The sequence below is a fragment of the Cebus imitator genome, unplaced genomic scaffold, assembly GCF_001604975.1.
Source record: "Cebus imitator isolate Cc_AM_T3 unplaced genomic scaffold, Cebus_imitator-1.0 Scaffold354, whole genome shotgun sequence".
Taxonomy (NCBI): Eukaryota; Metazoa; Chordata; class Mammalia; order Primates; family Cebidae; genus Cebus; species Cebus imitator.
In genome coordinates this window covers 2361060-2383733 of record NW_016107669.1, presented here as the reverse complement: position 1 = coordinate 2383733, position 22674 = coordinate 2361060, and the positions used below count along the sequence as shown (strand labels likewise).

At 40.8% G+C, this 22674-nt stretch overlaps 1 protein-coding gene and 1 pseudogene across 1 annotated transcript in view; one reads left to right on the top strand and one right to left on the bottom strand.

Annotated features, from left to right (window-relative positions):
- The first annotated feature begins 4164 nt into the window (after positions 1-4164).
- On the top strand, positions 4165-5041 carry LOC108287754 (annotated as a pseudogene).
- A 14007-nt stretch (positions 5042-19048) lies between these two features.
- Positions 19049-22674, bottom strand: part of ADGRG7 (adhesion G protein-coupled receptor G7) — a 64193-nt gene continuing 60567 nt past the window's right edge. The window contains exon 16 of the mRNA XM_017506327.2: positions 19049-19102. Coding sequence (XP_017361816.2) covers positions 19049-19102 — 54 coding nt within the window. The remainder of the gene's footprint in view (positions 19103-22674) is intronic.

Sequence of the window (22674 nt, the reverse complement as noted above, 5' to 3'; positions counted from 1 at the left end):
AAGCTGGGGAGAGATAGCAGGGGGAGAAATGCCAGATGTAGGTGATGAGGAGGAAGGCAGCAAATCACACTGCCACGTGTGTTCCTATGCAACAATTTTGCATGTTCTTCACATGTACCCGAAAACCTAAAATGCAATAAAATAAATAAATGGGAAAAAAGAAAAAAGAAAAACAATTAGGCATGACAGCACATGCAGGTAGTCCCAGTTACTTGGGAGGTTGAGGTGGGATAATCACCTGAGTCCAAGAGACTGAGGCTGCAATCAGCTATGATTATGTCACTGCACTCCAGGCTGGGTAACAAAGCGAGACCTTGTCTCAATAAACAAACAAATAGGCTTCCAGGCAAGATGGGCGAATAGGAACAGCTACGGTCTATACCTCCCAGTGAGATCAACACAAAAGGCAAGTGATTTATACATTTCCAACTGAGGTACCCGGCTCATCTCACTGGGACTGGTTAGACAGTGGATGTAGCCCACAGAGGATAAGCCAAAGCAGGGTGGGGTGTTGCCTCACCCAGGAAGCGCAAGGAGTTGGGGAACTCCCTCCCCTAGCCAAGAGAAGCTGTGAGGGACTGTGCCATGAGGAACTGTGTACTCCAGCCCAGATAATGTGTTTTTCCCATGGTCTTCACAACCCATAGACCAAGAGATTCCCTCTAGTGCCTACACTACCAGCATTTCAACCACAAAACTGGGTGGCCATTTGGGCAGACACCAAGATAGCTGCAGGAGTTTTATTTCATACCCCAGTGGCACCTGGAGTCCCAGAGAGACAAAACTGTTCACTCCCCTGGAAATGGGGCTGAAGTCAGACACCCAAGTGGCCTAGCTCAGCGGATCCACCCCCACAGAGCCCAGCAAGCTAAGATCCACTGGCTTGAAATTCTTGCTTCCAGTACAGCAGTCTGAAGTCAACCTGGAACACTCGAGCTTGGTGGGGGGATGCTCATCTGCCATTACTGAGGCTCGAGTAGTCAGTTTTCCCCTCACAATGTAGACAGGATGCTGGGAAGTTTGAACTGGGTGAAGCCCATCGCAGCTCAGCTAAGCCACTGTAGCCAGACTGCCTCTCTAGATTTCCCCTCTCTGGGCAGGGCATCTCTAAAAGAAAGGCAGCAGCCACAGTCAAAGGCTTATAGATCAAACTCCCATCTCCCTGTGACAGAGCACCTGGGGGAAGAGGCAGCTGTGGCAGCAGCTTCAGCAGACTTAAACGTTCCTGCCTGCTGGCTCTGAAGAGAGCAGTGAATCTCCCAGCACAGTGCTCAAGTTCTGCTAAGGGACAGACTGCCCCCTCAAGTGGGTCCCTGACCCCCATGCCTCCTGACTGGGAGATATCTCCCAGCAGGGGTCGACAGACACCTCATACAGGAGAGCTTCAGCTGGCATCTAGCAGGTGCCCCTCTGGGATGAAGATTTCAGAGGAAGGAACAGGTAGCAATCTTTGCTGTTCTGTAGCCTCTGCTTGTGGTACAGGCAAACAAGGTCTGGAGTGGACCTCCAACAAAATGCAGCAGACCTGCAGCAGAGAGGCCTGACTACTAGAAAGAAAACTAACAAACAGAAAGGAATCACATCCACACCAACAAAAAGGACGTCCACACAGAAACCCCATCCAAAGGTCACCAGCACCAAAGACCAAAGGAAGATAAATCCAGAAAGATGAGAAAAAAACAGTGGAAAAAGGCTGAAAATTCCAAAAACCAGAACACCTCTTCTCCTCCAAAAGATTACAACTCCTCACCAGCAAGGGAACAAAACTGGACAGAAAATGAGTTTGACAAATTGACAGAAGTAAGCTTCAGAAGGTGAATAATAACAAACTCCTCTGAGCTAAAGGAGCATGTTCTAACCCAAAGCAAGAAAGCTAAATACCTTGAAAAAAGATTAGAGGAATGGCTAAGTAGAATAACTAGTTTAGAGAAGAACATAAATGACCTGATGGAGCTGAAAAACACAGCATGAGAACCTCGCCACACATACGCAAGTATCAATAGCCAAATTGATCAAGCAGAAGAAAGGTTATCAGTGATTGAAGATGAACTTAATGAAATAAATGATGAAGACAAGATTAGAGAAAAAAGAATGAAAAGAAACGAAAAGAGCCTCCAAGAAATATGGGACTATGTGAAAAGACCAAACCTACATTTGACTGGTGTACCTGAATGTGATGGGGAGAATGGAACCAAGTTGGAAAACACTCTTCAGGATGTTATCCAGTAGAACTTTCCCAACCTAGCAATACAGGCCAACAATCAAATTCAGGAAACGCAGAAAACACCACAAAGATACTCCTCAAGAAGAGCAACCCCAAGGCACATAATCGTTAGATTCACCAGGGTTGAAATGAAGGAAAAAATGCTAAGGGCAGCCAGATATAAAGGTTGGGTTACCCACAAAGGGAAGCCCATCAGACTAACAGTGGATCTCTCTGCAGAAACTCTACAAGCCAGAAGAGAGTGGGCGCCAATATTCAACACTCTTAAAGAAAAGAACTTTCAAACCAAAATTTCATATCCAGCCAAACTAAGCTTCATAAGCAAAGGAGAAATAAAATCCTTTACAGACAAGCAAATGCTGAGAGATTTTTGTCACTACCAGGCCTACCATACAAGCGTTCCTGAAGGAAGTATTAAACATGGAAAGCAAAAACCGGTACCAGACACTGCAAAAACATACCAAATTGTGAAGACCATTGACACTGTGAAGACACTGCATGAGTTAATGGGCAAGCTAACCAGCTAGCATCATAATGACAGGATCAAATTCACACATAACAATATTAACCTTAAATGTAAATGAGCTAAACTCCCCAATTAAAAGACTCAGACTGGCAAATTGGATAAAGAGTCAAGACCTATCAGTGTGCTGTATTCAGAAGACCTACCTCACGTGCACAGACACAAATAGTCTCAAAATAAAGGGAAGAAGGAAGATTTACCAAGCAAATTACAGGCAAAAAAAAAAAAGCAGGAATTACAATCCTAGTCTCTGATAAAACAGACTTTAAACCAACGAAGGTAAACAAAGACAAAGAAGGTCATTACATGATGGTAAAAGGATCAATGCAACAAAAAGAGCTAACTATCCTAAATGTATATGCACCCAATACAGGAGGACTCGGATTCATAAAGCATGTTCTTAAAGACCTACAAAGAGACTTAGACTCCCACACAGTAGTGGAAGACTTTAACACCCCACTGTCAATATTAGACAGATCAACGAGACAGAAAATTAACATGGATGTTCGGGACTTGAACTCATATCCGGACCAAGTGGACCTAATAGACATTTCCAGAACTCTCCACCCCAAATCAACAGAACGTACATTCTTCTCAGCACCATATTGCCCTGATTCTAAAATTGACCACATAATTGGAAGTAAATCACTCCTCAGCAAATGCAAAAGAAAGGAAATCATAACAAACAGTCTCTGGGACCACAGTACAATCAAATTAGAACTCAGGATTCAGAAACTCACTCAAAACCGCACAACTCATGGAAACTGAGCAACCTGCTCCTGAATCTCTACAGGGTACATAATGAAACTGAGGCAAAAATAAATAAGTTCTTTGAAACCAATGAGAATAAAGACAGAATCTCTGGGACACACCCAAAGCAGTGTTTCGAGTGACATTTATAACACTAAATGCCAGCAAGAGAAATCAGGAAAGATCTAAAATTGACACCCTAACATCACACTTAAAAGAACTAGAGAAGCAAGAGCAAATAAATTCAAAAGCCGGCAGAAGATGAGAAATAACTAAGATCAGAGCAGAACTGAAGGAGACAGAAACAGGAAAGACCCTTAAAAAATCAATTAGGCCGGCCGGGTGCGGTGGCTCAAGCCTGTAATCCCAGCACTGTGGGAGGCCGAGGCCGGTGGATCACGAGGTCGAGAGATCGAGACCATCCTGGTCAACATGGTGAAACTCCGTCTCTACTAAAAATACAAAAAATTAGCTGGGCATGGTAGCACATGCCTGTAATCCCAGCTACTCAGGAGGCTGGGGCAGGAGAATTGCCTGAACCCGGGAGGCGGAGGTTGCGGTGAGCCGAGATCGCGCCATTGCACTCCAGCCTGGGTAACAAGAGTGAAACTCTGTAAAAAAAAAAAAAAAAAAAATCAATGAGGCCGCCACCACCTCCTGATCGCAGGGTCCGGGGGCGGTAGCCTCTCGCAGCTCTGGGGGATACAGGAGGGAGGCCTGCGGGCACAGGGGCGAGTGGGCCGGGAGCCTGAGCGGTGGAAGAGGCAGCAGTAGGGGCGCGGCGGCCCTGACGAGCTGCTCAAAGCTCCTGAAAGTGGGCACACTCTGGCGTCACTGCTCCCACAGCCGTGAAGATGGTCGCGCCCTGGACGCGGTTCTACTCCAACAGCGGCTGCCTGTGCTGCCCTGTCCGCACTGGCAGGGCACCTGGTACCTGGTCATCAGTGCCTGGTACTGTTGATTTTATTGAATGCTCTAGCTGATCAGATCAGTATTACTTCGAAAGTTCTGAACTGGGCGGTGACTTTGAGTTCATGGATGATGCCAGCATGTGCATTGCCATTGCGATTTCTCTTCTCATGATTCTGGTATGGGCTATGGCTACTTGGGAGCATACAAGCCACACGCAGCCTGGATCATCCCACTCTTCTGTTACCTGATCTTTGATTTTGCCCTGAACACCTTGGTTGCAATCACTGTGCCTGTTTATCCAAACTCCATTCAGGAATACATAGGACAACTGCCTCCTAATTTTCCCTGCAGAGATGATGTCATCTCAGCGAATCCTACCTGTTTGGTCCTTATTATTCTTCTGTTTGTTAGCATCACCTTGACTTTTCAGGGCTACTTGATTAGCTGTGTTTGGAGCTGCTACCCATACATCAATGGCAGGAAGTCCTCCGATGTCCTGGTTACCAGCAATGACAACATGGTGCTGCTACCCCCGTATGATGACGCCACTGTGAATGCTGCTGCCAAGGAGCCTCCGCCACCTTCCATGTCTGCCTAAGCCTTCAAGTGGGTGGAGCGGAGGGCAGCAGCTTGACTTTTTTGACATCTGAGCCACAGTTCTGTTATTTCACTTTTGTGATGAGCTCTCTGAGATTGTTGCTGAAATACCACTTTTTAAAATTTAGATGTTAGGTTGAAACCTGTACTTTTTAGCATATGCTTTACTAGAACACTGTGATAGATGAGCTGTAGAATTATTTCTGTAGGATTCAGGGTGTAATGGGCTTCACTAACCTTCCCTAGCCACTGAAACTTCCCCCAAATCTGATGGCTCCAGAGTCAGAGAAGTTTGCTTTTGTACCTGTTGGACCCCAAAGTTGGGCAGTTAGTCACATTTTTTTCTCTCTGTTCCCTCTATTTTGAAAGTGTAAAATAAAACAAAAAATAGACAACTTTTTCTTAAGCCATTCCAGTGTAGGGAACAGAACCTTATGAAAACAGGAATGTCAACTGTGTAATCATTGTTCTATTTAGGTAAATAAAAGTCCTTATATGTGTATTACAAGAACTTCCCCCATAGCATCCCTTATGACTTAAGTTTGCATTTTGTGGTAAAGAATTTTTCTCCATGGCCTAAGTTACACTATTAGAAAGCACTGGGCCGTGGGAGCAGTAACTATCTGATGACTGTTCTTGCGTATCCGGGTCCAGGGACATGGGGCGATGTGCCTCGTCTGTGTTACAGGGTGGGACGGGTGTGTTTGGCGCTGCATGGGATCTGGTGCTCCTCTCCTGGATTTCACATCCCTTCCCAGGGCCTGCTTTTACTAGATGTTCTGCCCTAGCCTGGTTCAAGGAGGTCATCCAACTGACTTTATCAAGTGGGATTGGGATATATTTGATACACATTTGCCTAACAACATGGAAAAGGGTTTTCCTCCTCCTTTCCCTGCAGGATACATTCTACTGCTTCGAACTTCCAAGTATGCCTAGTCACCTTTTAAAATGCAAACGTGTTCAGAAAAACGAAGGTTGTTTTCCTCATATGCACTTATTATCTTGACTACCTGAACTGCAAGGGATTTTTATATATTCATACGTTCCAAAGTCAGCTACTCTCCTCTTGGTTCATTATTGAATGTGCTATAAATGAAACCTTTTGCAATTAAAAAGAGATTTGCCCACCAAAAAAAAAAAAATCAATGAATCCAGAAGCTTGTTTTCTGAAAAGATCAACAAAATAAATAGACTACTAGTCAGTCTATTTAATAATTGCTAGTGAGACTATTAAAGAAGAAAAGAGAGAAGAATCAAATAGACACAATAAAAATGATAAATGGGGTATCACCACTGATTCCACACAAATGCTAACTACCATCAGAGAATACTATAAACACCTCTATGCAAATAAACCAGAAAATCTAGAAGAAATGGATAAATTCCTGGACACATACACGCTCCCAAGACTAAACCACAAAGACGTCGAATCCCTGAATAGACCAATAACAAATTCTGAAATTGTGGTGGTAATTAGTAGCCTACCAACCAGAAAAAGCCCAGGACCACACGGATTCACAGCTGAATTCTACCAGAAGTACAAAGTGGAGCTGGTACCATTCCTTCTGAAACTATACTAAACAATACAAAAAGAGGGACTCTTCCCTAAGTCATTTTATGAAGCCAGCATCATTCTGATAGCAAAACCTGGCAGAGACATAACAAAAGAAGGAAATTTCAGGCCAATATCCCTGATGAATACTGATGCAAAAATCCTCAATAAAATACTGGCACACCAAATCAAGCAGCACCTCAAAAAGCTTATCCCTAGCAATCAAGTCGGCTTCATTCCTCGGATGCCAGGCTGGTTCAACATATGCAAATCAATAAACATAATCCATCACATAAACAGAACCAATGACAAAAATCACAGGATCATCTTAATAGATGATCATGTTAAATTAAACACTGCTTCATGCTAAAAACTCTCAGTAAACTAGGTATTGATGGAATGTATCACAAAATAATAAAAGCTATCTATGACAAACCCACAGTCAATATCATGCTGAATGGGCAAAAGCTGGAAGAACTCCCTTTGAAAACCGGCACAAGACAAGCATGCCCTCTCTCTCCACTCCGACTCAACATATTATCGGAAGTTCTGGACAGGGCAATCAGGCAAGAGAAAGAAATAAAGGTATTCAAACAGGAAGAGAGGAAGTCAAATTGTCCTTGTTTGCAGATGACATGACTGTATATTTAGAAAACTCCATTGTCTCAGCCCAAAATCTACTTAAGCTGATAAACAACTTCAACAAAGTCTCAGCATACAATCAATGTGCAATAATCACAAGCATTCCTATACACCAATAATAGACAAACAGAGAGCCAAATCATGAGTGAACATGTAATTCACAATTACTACAAAGAGAATAAAATACCTAGGAATATAACTTAAAAGGGATGTGAAGGACGTCTTCAAGGAGAACTGCTCAAGGAAATAAGAGAGGACACAAACAAATGGAAAAGCATTCTGTGCTCATGGATAGGAGGAATGAGTATTGTGAAAATGGCCATACTGCCCAAAACAATTTATAGATTCAATGCTATTCCTACCAAACTACAATTGACTTTCTTCACAGAATTAGAAAAAACTACTTATTTCATATGGAGTCAAAAAAGATCCTATATAGCCAAGGCAATCCTAAGTAAAAAGAACAAAGTTGGAGGCACCTCGCTACCTGACTTCAAACTATGCTACAAAGCTACAGTAACCAAAACAGCATGGTACTGGTACCAAAACAGATATATAGACTAATGGAACAGAACAGAGACCTCAGAAATAACACCACACATCCACAACCATCTGATCTTTGACAAAAAAAAAGCAGTGGAGAAAAGATTCCTTATTTAATAAATGATGTTGAGAAAATTGGCTAGCCATTTGCAGAAAACTAAAACTGAACCCCTTCCTTATACCTTATACAAAAACTAACTCAAGATGGATTAAAGACTTAAATGTAAGACCTAAAATCATAAAAACCCTAGAAGGAAACCTAGGCAATACCATTCAGGACATAAGCATGAGCAAAGGCTTCATGACTAAAACACCAAAAGCAATAGCAACATAAGCCAAAATTGACAAATGGACCTAATTAAAGAGCTTCTGCAGTGCAAAAGAAACTATCATCAGAGTGAACAGGCAACCTACAGAATGGGAGAAAATTTTTGCAATCTATCCATCTGACAAAGCGGTAATATGCAGAATCTACAAAGAAACAAATTTACAAAAAAAAAAAAAACCCATCAAAAAGTGGGTGAAAGATATGAAGAGATACTTCTCAAAAGAAGATATTTATGCAGCCAAAAAACACATTAAAAAAAGCTCAACATCACACTGATCATTAGAGAAATGCAAATCAAAACCACAAAGAGATATCATCTCACACAAGTCAGAATGGTGATTATTAAAAAGTCAGGAAACAACAGATGCTGGAGAGGATGTAGAGAAATAAGAACACTTTTACACTGCTGGTAGGAATGAAAATTAGTTCAACCACTGTGGAAGACAATGTGGCGATTCCTCAAGGATCTAGAATCAGAAATACCATTTGGCCCAACAATCCCATTACTGGGTATATACTCAGAGGATTATAAATCATTCTAGTATAAAGACACATGCACACGTATGTTTACTGAGGCACAGTTCACAATAGCAAAGGCTTGGATCCAACCCAATTGCTCATCAGTGATAGACTGGATAAAGAAAATGTGGCACATATACATCATGGAATACTATGCAGCCATAAAAAAGGATAAGTTCATGTCCTTTGCAGGGACATGGATGAAGCTGGAAACCATCATTCTCAGCAAACTAACACAAGAACAGAAAACCAAACACCACATGTTCTCACTCGTAAGTGGGAGTTGAACAATGAGAACACATGGACACAGGGATGGGAACATCACACACCAGGACCTGTTGGGGGGTGGGGAGCTAGAGGAGAAATAGCATTAAGGAGAAATACCTAATGTAGATGATGGGTTGATGGGTACAGCAAACCACCATGGCACATGTATACCTGTGTAACAAACCTGCATGTTCTGCACATGTATATCAGAACTTAAAGTATAATAATAATAAAATGAATAAACAGATAAAATGGATAAACTCTGAGAAAATTATCAAAAACAAACAAATGTAGGCATGGTCTAAAAAGAAACAAGTCAAAAAAGCAAACAGAAACAAACTTGCAGTTTGCTACATTGATATATGGAAAATCAGATTACAAGATAAACTGGAACTGAGTGACTTGTTATATTGCTGAAAGGTATAATGCTCCATAGATATATTAAATAGCATATCCATAAATTTCCAGGAACATGGTAATACCTCATTGAATTGTATAAAGACCAATTGCTAAAACAGTCATAAGAAAAATTAATAGAAAAATAACAATAAAAGGAAGTTTTACACGTCTCTTTCAGCCTTTGATGAACAAAGGTAAATGAGATTTTATTAAAAAACTAATTTGAGAACTAAAGATAACAAGCACCTTAAAAAAGTATTGTTAGTGTTATGAGATCCTTGGGGTGTTGTTTCACCAGCCAGAAATCTCTGTGGCCAGTGGCACCTTTGCCCAAGTTTAGCTCTGGCCCACTGGGCTCTTTCCGCCCACTCAGCCTGGCAGGCTATGCTTGGCTTACACTACCGGCCTGAATCCACACCTGCCAAGGACAAGCCAGGTGTGGGGTGATGAGGTATGCGTAAGCAAGCATGGGTTCCAGCCACTGTGCACAGCCAGGTGTGCCAGCTGCAGTGGGGCAGGCAGCTCCAGGCACTGGCACAAGCACCATCTCCCTACAAGAGTGTAGCTGGACCAGGTGTACCATAAGCAGCTTCTATGGCTAACACCAGGGAACCCGGTGACACCAGAAGCTTGGAGACACCGGGAACCTCAGAGCCCTAAAGAGGGTGTCACCCTGGCTCAGGGAGCTCCTAGTTCTGGGGTTCCTGAAGAGCAACAGCTCTTGTCCCTTCTCTCCTTCTTGTTGCCCACAATGTGGAGATCATGGGCATGTTTCAGCCCTGCCCTGTTTGTGTTACACCTCTTTTAGCCCTGCCATTCTGGTGTGTCCCTAGTTCTTGTCCCGCATCCAGGAAGAATGAGGTACACAGACAAGTGGAGGGTGAGCAGGATGAAAAGGAGCTTTACTGAATGATAGAACACCTCAAAGGACACCTGCAGTGGGCAGCTCCTCTCCATAGCCAGAGTGTTCCGATGAGTGTTCAGCTCTCAGCAGAGAAGGTAGCTCCTAACCTCAGTGGGTCATCCCATCCTCTCTCTGTCCTCTCCTTGAGACTGGCTGAGTCCAGGGGTTTTTATGAGCCTCATAGGAGAGGAAGTGCATGCTGATTGGTCCATGGGTGGCCATTGGTGGGCCCAGGGAAAAACATACACTCCCCTTTCCGTCCATGGGACTGGCAACTCGGCCCCAGGCTTCAGGCCCTTCCTGACTTTAAAGTAGAGCTTCATCAGAGACCCGCCGCCTTCCACCCAAAAGCCTGTCTGCCTCCTGCCTCTATTCATTGCACCCAGGCAGAGGGGGTCTTTCTCGGTCAGCAGCTGCAACAGGGCAGATGCAGCTGCACCCAGGGAGTTCCCACCCTGCCAACTGAGAACAGGTGGGGCTCCCACGTGTCCCAAGTTCCTGTTGGCTCAGTGGAGTGTGCAGCCACGGCCAAGCATCCTCACAGCCTGGGGTGGGCGCTCCAGCTCCTCACTGGGGCTGGGCCAGCGTCCAAGGAAGGGGTGACATCACTGTGAGTTCTTCCTCTGGCCTCAGCACTCAGGGGCAGCCTGGGGCTCCCTTTGCCTGGCTCATGGCCTTGCCTGGGGGCCACCTCCAGGAGCAGATCATGGGCCCTGGGCCCAGCCATTGGGAATGTCAGGCTCAGTGGTCACCTTGATGTGGAACAGATCCTGAGGACACAGCCTCGGGTGACCCAGAGCAGAGACTGTTCCCAAGAACTTGGTGCTGTCAGTGGGCTGGTATAGTGCCCACATTGGTGGCTGGGTCCTCAAAACAGGCACTGCTCCCACTTCCCACCCCAAACCCCTGAAGCATGACCCCAGTTCTATATGTTGGCCTCCCCCCACATTCCATGCACAAGTGTGGCACCGCCCTGGGCCCAGTTCCACCTTGGGACCCCTCTCTGCTTGCTCTCCCATGCTCAGCTGCACCGCTCTCCCACTGATGGGTGGCTGGGCCCGGCCCCATCACAGCAGCAACCAGGGATGGGTTCCCAGGGCAGTGGACTCCCAGGGGACTCTCTAGATCAGGCTCTGGGGACTGTCTGCTTCACATGAGGACCTCATGCCTGTACCTCCTTGCAGCTGGAGTCATGGCAGCAGCCGCTTCAGGTAGGCTGCTGCTGCCATCATTAGGAAGTAATCTCAATAAATATCAAAACTGAAAATTCTCAAAAAGTTCTAACAGTCATGTGGATTCTCTGAGTTATTTCCTTGCCTTTAGGGTTCATGGTCTGGAGTTTCAGCAGTGAGCTTTCAGGAAGGGGCTCCTTTCCTTGCCCTGGGCAGGGAAATGGTAATGTCTGTTCAGTGGTAATACTTGTTCATACAGACGATCTGGTGGGGTGTGAGTACTTTAAGGTAGAAGTATTTTCATTCTACTGAAGTATAATTAATTCTGCCAGCTTAGAGGAGAAATGCTTCCATACTAAAGAGAGTAAAGTCCATTTAGTAGTTTCATTGCTCTTTCATCAGAGTAAGGAGCAATGTTCACTGTGGGAGGAGACACAGAGTAAGGAACGTAAAGAGAAATTCTGATTTCAAAATGTCTTTCAAGGTCCGGTGCGGTGGCTCACGCCTGTAATCCCAGCACTTTGGGAGACTGAGGCCGGTGGATCATGAGGTCAGGAGTTCAAGACCAGCCTGGCCAGCATGGTAAAACCCTGTCTTACCAGGCGTGGTGACTCACACCTGCAATCCCAGCACTTTGGGAGGCTGAGGCAGGTGGATCACAAGGTCAGGAATTTGAGACCAGCCTCCAGCATGGTGAAACCCTGTCTCTACTAAAAATACAAGAAATTAGCCGGGCATAGTGGTGGGTACCTATAATCCCAGCTACTCAGGAGGCTGAGGCAGGAGAATCACTTGAACCCAGGAGGCACAGGTTGCAGTGAGCCAAGATCGCGCCACTGCACTCCAACCTGGGTGTCAGAGTAAGACTCCATCTCAATAAAACAAAAAACAAAAAGAACCCTGACTCTACTGAAAATACATAAACTAGCCAGGCGTGCTGGCACATGCCTATAATCCCAGGTACTCAGGAGGCTGAGGCACGAGAATTGCTTGAACCCAGGAGGTGGAAGTTGCCGTGAGCTGAGATCGTGCCATTGCACTCCAGCCTGGGTGACAGAGTGAGACCATCTCAAAAAAAAAAGTCTTTCAATAATGCATCTTTGTTTTTAATGTCTTGACATTCATCACACATCACACATAACTACAAAGGTTAAAAAAAAAAAAACCCTCCAAAGAAATTTATTTTTATCTACCATTTTGTTTTATCTTCATCACTATTTTTATGATGATAAAATCGGGAGGTGACCAGAATCCAAATGTTTACCTTTGTAGAATTATTTCCAAAAGAAAAAATATATAACTTACTTTCAGATTTTTAAAACGAAGTTTGAACTGAATTTTTTTAAAGGTTTATGGTTAAATATGTCCTTGAGATAAGAGTCAAGGAAGAAAAACATCTTCGGTCTGATGTAAAATTATGCCACAAAACACTTCATAAAATTCTGCTGCTATTAAATCAACTCTCTTGACAATAACAACTAGAAACTCTGGATACAATATTTTTAAAAGTCGACCAGAAGACACTGGAGGACAATAAAAACAGTCTAAAATGGGAAGAGGAGTTTACATTTGGAAAAAGGAACCAATACTAGGTAGGCTTCCTGTTTTGTTTTTAATATATTTTAGACTGAAAGCAGACCCTGTTCAGCCCCAGGCACGGTGACTAAACCTGGAGTTGAAGTATGGGGTCTTATGAAGCTGAGAAACTAGAGGACAGGGTTTAGGGAGATGACAGCAGCTAGAAAGTTAGGAAGAATATCCAAGATATTCTTGCAGGAGGCAGAGAGGGGGAGCTTCAGAGTCTGTTTATAATCTCTGCTTAAATCAATTATTGACTCTTGAACTGTATATACATAGGGCAGACTCTAAGCTCAACTAAGTTTAAAAAGACTAAACAGAGATTGAAGCTGTTCACCAAAGGGGAGACAGAGTTTTCAGTACACAGTAGTTTTCGGTAGACAGTAGCCTACCCAAGTTAATTGTCTGCTAAGCCCTTCTTAGTACGTATATAAAAACATGCAGAGTTGATACAGCATATTATTTTTACTGTCTAGGAAACAATCAAAATTGCTAGACATATGAAGAATAAGGAAAACATGACCCATACTGAAAAATCAAAGAAAACTTACTGAAATGATTCAAATATTAGATTTAGCAGATAAAGACTTTAAAGTACCATTATAACATGTTTAAGTATGTAAGGAAAAAGGCACCTTTTGCTGGAAGGAAGGTTATGGCATGACCTGCTTATCTGGTGCAGAAAGAAAGAGATCATGGAACACCATGACTCCATGCTCAAGGGAGGAACGCCTCTTGGAAGCACAAGAATGCGACCAGATTTACTGGCTCCTATCTATGACCCCTCTAGCTTATTTAATGATTAAATCTAGAATAGAATTTATTCTTTATGCCTCAAAGGAAATGCCAAACCACTCTAGCTGTCTCTCCCCACAACCTACCACATCCTTGCTTTGTGTTGTACACCAATAAATGGTGTGGGTCTCCAGAGCTTGGGGCCTTCACAGACTCCATACTCATGTTGGCCCCCTGGTCCCCACTTTATGCACTCTTAAATTGTCTTTTCTCATTTGTCTTCACCATCCCTTGGAACCCCCACAGTCTGTGTCAGGGCTGGGCCCCAACACTTTTAATAAGTGAAAAGTTAGGAAATATCAGAAGAATTAAAAACTATAAAAATAATAATTCTTAAAAGTATAGCATCTAAAATAGAAATTACTGGATAAGCTCAACAGTAGACTGAAGATAACTGAAGAAAAAGCCAATGACCTTTAAGATATATTACTAGAGTAATCCAGTCTAATTAATAGCAAAAAGAAAGAATGAGGAAAATGAACAGAGCTCAGGAACCTGTGGAACAATATCAGTGGTCTAACATATATGTAATTAGATTCTCAGAATCCCTTTTTTTCAAATAGAAAAACTACTTGAAAACATTATCATGAAAAATTTCTCAAATTTGGTAAAAGGCATAAATTAACAGATTCTAGACACTCAACAATCCCGGGCAGAATACATGCAAAGAAAATAAAACCTAGTTACATCATGGTCAAAATACTGAATATCAAAGATAAAGAGAAAATCTTAAAGCAACCAGAGGAAAATAACACAGTACATTCAGGAGAACAATAATATGAAGAACTGAGGTTGTCTCATTACAAAATGAAGCCAGTTTGTAAAATTATTTCTTCATATGAAAAGGGGAAAAAGAACTGTCAACCCAGAATTCTATATCCAGTAAAAACATACTTCAAGAATGAAAGCAAAATAAAGTCAATTTTAGATAAAAATAAATCAGGACATTTGTTACCAGAAGACATATATTACAAAACATTCTAAAGGAATATCTCCAGCATGAAGGGAAACAGTACCAAATAGAAATTCAGATCTTCAGAAAGGAATGAAGAAACTAGAAATCATAGTTGTATGACTGAATGTAAAAATTCTTTTCTCTTAATTTCCTTAAAATATATGTGTGTTTAAAGCAAAAATAAGAACACTGCATAGTAGGGTTTGTAATGTATGCATATGTAATACACAATGTATGCATATGTAATACATAAAGGTAAAATATGAGAGAAGAGAGGATGGTAAGAGGACTTATAGTGTTATAAGATTCTTGGACTTTACTAGAAAGTAGTAAAATATTAGCTCTGAGTTGACAATGAAAAGTTAAGGATGTATAATGTATCCCTAAATTGACCCCAAAATGCAAAGAAGTATTGCTTAATAACTGAAATATAAATTAAAATTAGAATCCTAATGATATTAAATGTATCAAAAAGTAGGCAAAAAAGGAGAAACAGGAATAAAAAATAGAATGGCCACAGAAAACAAATAGGAAAATGGTAGACACAAATTAACCCATATCAAAAAATACATTAGATCTAAATGGAATAAACACTCAATTAAAAGAGATTGCCAGAATGGATGAAAAGGTAAGACTTGTATTTGCTGTCTACCTGATACACACTTAAAATATAAAGGCACAAATAATTGAGAGCAAAGGGATGAAAACATACATATCAGGTAATCAATATGCATAAAGCTGGATATAAAATAAAATAAAGTATTATTGGAGGAAAAGAAACCTTTTTATCTAAATGATAAAATTATCAATTCATCTATTAGATGCATATACAATCACAAATGTATATGCATCTAATAGTAGAACCTCAAAACATGTGATGCAAACATTGACAGAATTAAGGAAACACACATATTTACAATCATAGGTGGAGATTTTAATACGCCTTTTTTGGCAATTGACAGAATCAGACAAAAATATTGGTAAAGATAGAAAATGTGTGTGCCATTAACAATCACTTTGACATAACCTTTTTTAGAACATTTTATTTAACAACTACAGAATACATATTTTTTTCCAGAGTAAATGTTTTATTCACCAAAATAGACCAAAGTTTGGGCCATAAAACAAGACTCAATAAATTTAAAAGAACTGAAAGAAAATCTTCAGCCAATCCCACAGAAGCCTAAGCTTCAGCAACAACTATAACACTGTCTATATCAGTCACGGTGAGGAGCTGCCAAAAACCCTTCCGTAGGAGAAAAGGAAAGATGTGTCCCAATCCAGCTACTTGACAAAAATCCCTCCTACTCAGAGAAGAGGGACTAAAATGGCCCGACACTATTGTTATTATATTATCTGATATCCAGCTCAGGAAAGTACATAGTAGGTAAATCATAAAGAGCTTTTCTTTCACCTCCCAGAAACTGTATTTTTTTTTTTTTTTTTTTAGACAGAGTTTCGCTCTTTTTACCCAGGCTGGAGTGCAGTGGCGTGATCTCGTCTCACCGCAACCTCTGTCTCCCGGGTTCAAGCAATTCTCCTGCCTCAGCCTCCTGAGTAGCTGGGATTACAGGTGTGCGCCACCATGCCCAGCTAATTTTTGTATTTTTAGTAGAGGCGGGGTTTCACCATGTTGACCAGGATGGTCTCGATCTCTTGACCTTGTGATCCACCCGCCTCGGCCTCCCAAAGTGCTGAGATTACAGGCGTGAGCCACCGCGCCCAGCCTGTATTTTCTTAAATGTGTACTGAATCTTCTGAATCCACTCTCATGATCTCTTAACCTTTCTTGGCTATTTCTCTTCTTTAGTTCTTCATGCTGCATTCTGAGGAACTTCTTTAGGTTGATCTTCAAGTTTGGTCATTTGTTCTCTGGCTTATTTTACAGCTGCTGTTCCCTACTCTGTCTCTTGGGCAATCGTGTCTCTAAAGTCCTTTCTTAATTCCTGCATTAGCTGTAACTGCTCAAATATCAGTTATCTCTTGACCTCGTGATCCATCTGCCTCAGCCTCCCAAAGTGCTGGGATTATAGGCATGAGCCACCATGCCCAGCCTCGAAACTGTATTAAAAATTATAAGGAGGAGAGAGGTGGAGCAAGATGACCAAGTAGAAGCCTCCAGCAATCATTCTCCCATGGGAACTCTGAATTGAACAACTACTCACCAAGAAAAACCACCTTCATAATAACCAAAAAATCAGCTTGGCTGCTAGCTTGGCCTCAGTGGGATAGAACGCCAAGCAGACTCTTGGGGTCTCTGATTCCAGGCCTTGGCTCCTGGACAGGATTTCTGGACCTGCCCTGAGCCAGAGAGGAGTCTACTGCCTTAAAGAGACAGACTCAAAACTGGCAGCATTCACCACAAACTTACTGAGGAGCCCTTGGGCTTTAAGCGAACATCAGTGGTATCCAGGCGATGTTTGTCACAGGCCTGAGGTGGTGGCCATGGAAAGAGACTCCTGTGCTTGAGAAAAGGTTGGGGGATGGGGAGAGTGGGAAGGACTTTGTCTTGTGGTTTGAGTGCGTGCCAGCTCAGCCACAGTAGAATAGAGCACCAGTTAGTTTCCTAAGGTTCCTAACTACTGGCCCTGGGTCCCAAATGGTACCTCTGGACCCACCTGGGGCCAGGGGGATCTCATTGCCCTGAAGGAAAGGCCACAGCCTGGCTAGATTTGCCACAGGCTGATTGTAGAGCGCTTGAGCCTTGAATAACACAGGTGGTAGCCAGACAGTGGTCACCACAGGCCTTGGGGGAGAACCAGCACTGTTCTGGCTATAGTTCTAACCCAGTCCAGTCCCGGTGGTGGTGGCCACAAGGATACTTGTGTCCTCCCCTCCCTTGGCTAGCTCCAGGCAGCTCAGCACAGACAGAGAGAGAGAGAGAGAGAGAGAGAGAGACTCTGTTTGCTTGGAGGAAAATAGGTGAAGAGATCAGTCTGTGCCTTATAATCCATGGAATTCTCCCAGATCTTACCCAAGACCCCCAAGGCAATTCCTCTATGAGTCTGAAAGAGCCACAAGGTTACTGGGCTTGGGGTATCCCCTAAAGCAGACGTGGCTGCAGTGACCAAAGACTTAGATTACAACACTCAAGTCCCTTAAGATATCTAGAAAGCCTTCTGAAGAACAGGCACAAACCAGCCTAGACTATAAAGACTACAGTAAATACCCAACTCTTCAATTCCCAGGGACTGATGGACATACCCAAGCATCAAGACCATGCAGAAAAACATGGCTTCACAAAAAAATAAATAAAGTTAAATTAAGGCACCAGTGGCCAATCCCAGAGAGATAGAGAAATGTGACCTTTAAAACTGGGAATTCAAAATAGCTATTTTGAGGAAGCACAACAAAAATTCAAGATAACACAGAGAAGAAGTTCAGAATCCTACCAAATAAATATAACAAAGAGATTGAAATAATTAAAAAGAATTCTGGAGCTGAAAAATGCAACTGACATATACTGAAGAATGCATCAGAGTCTCTTAACAACAGAATTAATCAAGCAGGGGAATGAATGGGTGAGCTTAAAGACAGCCTATCTGAAAATACACAGAGATTTTTGCATGGGGGTGATTCACTGGACAGATGATATTGGCTTGCAGTAGTCAGGCTGTTAAGATTAGAAAGGGTGATATCAGTGGGTCAGAAGGGAAAATTAATGAGAAATTGGATGGTTATCATTGACTTGGTTAAAAACAGTAGGCTGATGAGGCTGATGAGTAGGCTGTAGATAACCATGTTGATTCAGATTATAGAATTTTTAGAGAATCGTGTCATTGGTAACAGTATAATTGTTGGAATAATAACTTTAAGCATTGAAGTAAATTTAGATTTTGTACATAATGTAGACCATATGTACTGGAAATTGAAACTAATAAGGCAAGGTCCACTGTGGCTTCACAGGCAGCAAATCCTAGGAGGATGATGGGTATGAGGGATGCAAGAATGAAATGTATATTTAAAGTTATAAGAGTATTTATGATAAATATTGACAGAATTATGCCTTTGAGGCATAATATCATAGTAGAGATGATATTAGGCGGGATCAATAGACTAATACCCCTAGCAGTTATATATGATAATATAATATTGATATAGAGGACGTTTAGTAAATATGGTCAATCGTAATCTAATGAGTCGAAATCATTTATTTTAACTTAAACTATTTACCAGTTCAACTCAGCCTAATCCTTTTTGGCCTCATTCATAAGTCAAGCCTAGAATTAAAACGGTAACTAGCATAAAGGCTGTGCTAATTATTGGTGTCAGGTTGTTTGTTTGAAGGGCTCATGGTAGAGGTAGTAGTAGAGCGATCTCTTAGTTGAAGAGGAGGAATATAATGGCTACTAGGAAGAATTTTATGCAAAAGCGGAGGCAGGTGGAGCCTATGGGTCAAATCTGCATTCATAAGGGTTGGATTTTTCTGTATAAGTGTTAAGCTGTAGGAGCCAAAATGTGATTATTAGTAGTAACAGGGCCAGTAAGGTGTTGGTTACTGGGGCTAGTGTTGGGTTGATTACTCTCTTTTGGATGTTATCAAAACTAATTGTTTGGAAGTCATTGGTACTCTTTATACTAAAAGAGTAGGATCTTCATCAGTAGATAGAGAAGTATAAAAATAGTCATACTACGGCCAGGCGCAGTGGCTCAGACCTGTAATCCCAGGACTTTGGGAGGCTGAGACGAGTGGATTACCTGAGGTCAGGAGTTCAAGACCAGCCTGACCAACAAGGTGTAACTGTGTCTCTACTAAAATTAAAAAATTAGCTGGGTGTGGTGGCATGTGCCTGTAGTCCCAGCTACTAGAGAGGCTGAGGCAGGAGAATTGCTTGAACCAGGAAGGCAGAGGTTGCAGTGAGCTGAGATCACGCTACTGCACTCCAGCCTGGGCAACAAAGTGAGAATCTGTCTTAAAAAAAAAAAAAAAAGAATAGTCATACTACATCTACAAAGTGTCAATATCAGGTTGCAGCTTCAAAGCCAGAGTGGTGGTTGGATGTAAAGTGGAATTTTAATTGGCAGAGAAGGCAGATAGTGAAGAAAAAAGAATAAAAATTAATGATGCATGCCTACAAGATCTAGAAAATAGCCCCAAAGGAAAAATCTAAGAGTTATTAGCCTGAAAATGGAGGTAGAAACATCGGTGTAGAAAGTTTATTCAAATAAATAATAACAGAGAACTTCCCAAACCTAGAGAAAGATATCAATACTCAAGTACAAGAAGGCTGTAGCACACGAAGAAGATCAAATCTCAGTAATACAACTTCAGGCATATAATAATAAAATTCCCAAAGGTCAAGGATGAAGAAAGTATCCTAAAAACAGCAAGAGAAAATAAATAATATACAGAGGAGCTTCAGTTTGTCTGGTAGCAGCCTTCTCAGTGGAAATCTTATAGCACAAGAGAGAGTGACATAACATATTAAAATGATGAAGGAAAAAAAACTTTTAGCCTAAAATAGCATACTTGGTGAAAATATCCTTCAAACATGAAGGAGAAATACAAATTTTCCCAGACAAACAAAAGCTGAGGGATTTCATCAACACTAAACCTGTTCTAACAAGAAATGCTAAAAGGAGTTCTTTAATCTGAAAGAAAAGGGTATTAATGAGCAATAAGAGATTATCTTAAAGTACAAAGCATACAGTTATTAGTAAGTACACAGAAAAAAATAGAATATTATAATACTATAATTGTGGTGTGCAAACTACTTATATCCTGAACAGAAAGATGAAAAGATGAACCTATCAAAATAATTGTAACAACTTTTCAAGACAGTATAAGACATAAATAGGAAAAACAAAAAGTTATAGAGTTTTTATTAGTTTTCTCTTTGCTTGTTCATTAGTTTATGTAATCAGCGTTATCATCAGCTTAAAATAATGGGTTACATTGTAAAATTATATTTTGTATAATTTTAAAATATAATTTATAATTTATAAAATTATAAAATATTATTTGCCAGCCTTGTGGTAACCTCAAATCAAAAAACATACAATAGATACACAAAAAATAAAAAGCAAGGAGTTAAAATACGTCACCAGAGAAAACCACCTTCACTAAAAGGAAGACAGAAAAGAAGGAAGAGGAGACCAGAAGACCGGTAACAAAATAGCAGAAGTAAGTCCTTATGGGTCAATAACGCAGTAAGAACACAATAACACAAATGGACTAAACTCTACAATCAAAAGACACAGAATAGCTGAATGAAGAAAAAAAAAAAAAAAAAGGCCCAATGATATGTTGCCTACAAGAAACAAATCACCTACAAAGACACACATAGACTGAAAATAAATGGATGGAAAAAGATTATTCTACAGAAACCAAAAAAGAGCAGAAGTAGCTGTACTTAAAAAAAAAATGGTTTTGAGACAACTATAAAAAAGAAAGAAAAAAGGTCACTATTAATTTTTTATATAAAGGGGTCAATTCAGCAAGAGGATCTAACAATTGTAAACATATACATGCCCAATACTGGAGCACCCAGATACATAAATAAAATATTATCAGAGCTAATGAGAGTTTGTATACACTAATATGACAATAGCTAGAGATTTCAACACCCTATTTTCAGCATTGGACAGATCTTCCAGACAGAAATTCAACAAAGAAACATCAGAATTACTCTGCATTATACACTAAATAGACCTAATAGATAATTACGGAACATTTCATCCAATGGCTGAAGAATACATATTCTTTTCCTCAGCATGTAGATCATTCTCAAAGACAGACCAGATGTTAAAACATAAAATGAATCTTTAAAAATTCAAAAAAATTGAAATTAAATATCTTCCCTGACAACAATGGAATAAAACTAGCAACCAATAACAAGATGTATTTTAGAAACTATACAAACACATAGAAATTAAACAATATGCTATTCAATTACCAGTGTGTCAAGAAAGAAATTAAGGGGGAAGTTTAAAAATGTCTTGAAACAAATAAAAATGGAAACACAACATAGCAAAACTCATGGGATACAGTGAAAGCAGTAGGGAAATTTATAGCAATAATTGCCCACATCAAAAAAATAGAAAAGCTTCAAATAACCTAATGATGCATCTCAAGGAACTAGAAAAGCAAGAGCAAATCAAAACCAAAATTAGTAGAAGAATATACATAATAAAGATCAGAGCAGGAATAAGTGAAATTGAAATGAAAAAAAAAGATCGATGAAACAAAAAGTTGTTATTTTAAAAGATCAACAAAATTGACAAACCTTTAGTCAGACTAAGGAAAAAGGAGAGAAGACCCAAATAAATAACATCAGAAATGAAAAAGGAGACATAAGAACTGATACCACAGAAATTCAAAGGATCATTAGTGGCTACTATGAACAACTAACTATACGCCAATAAACAGGAAGACCTAAAAGAAATGGGCAGATTTCCAAACACAAAAAACCTACCAAGATTGAGCCATGAAGAAATACAAAACCTGAACAGACCAGTAACAAGTAATGAGATTGAAGCTGTAATAAAAAGTTTCCTAGCTAAGAAAAGCCCAAGAACTGCGGCTTTACTGCTGAATTTTACCAAACATTTAAAGAAGAACTAACAGCAATCCTACTTAAACTATTCCAAAAAATAGAGGCAGAGGGAATACTTCAAAACTCATTCTCTGAGGCCAGTATTACCCTGATGCCAAAATCAGAAAAAGACACAAAGGAAAGAAAGAAGAAAGAAAGAAAGAGAGAGAGAGAGAAAGAAAAGACAAGACAAGAAAAAAGAGAGAGCAAGAGAAAGAAAGAAAGACAAAAAGTAAGAAAGAAAAAAGTTACAGGCCAATATATCTGATGAACATTGATGCAAAAATCCTCAACAAAATGCTAGAAAACCTAATTCAGCAACACATTAAAAAGGTCATTCATCATGACAAAGTGGGATTTATCCCAGGAATGCAAGGATGGTCCTACATATGCAAATCAATCAATGTGATACATTATAGCAACAAAATGAAACACAAAACCCACATGATCACTTCAATTGATGCTGAAATAGCATTTGA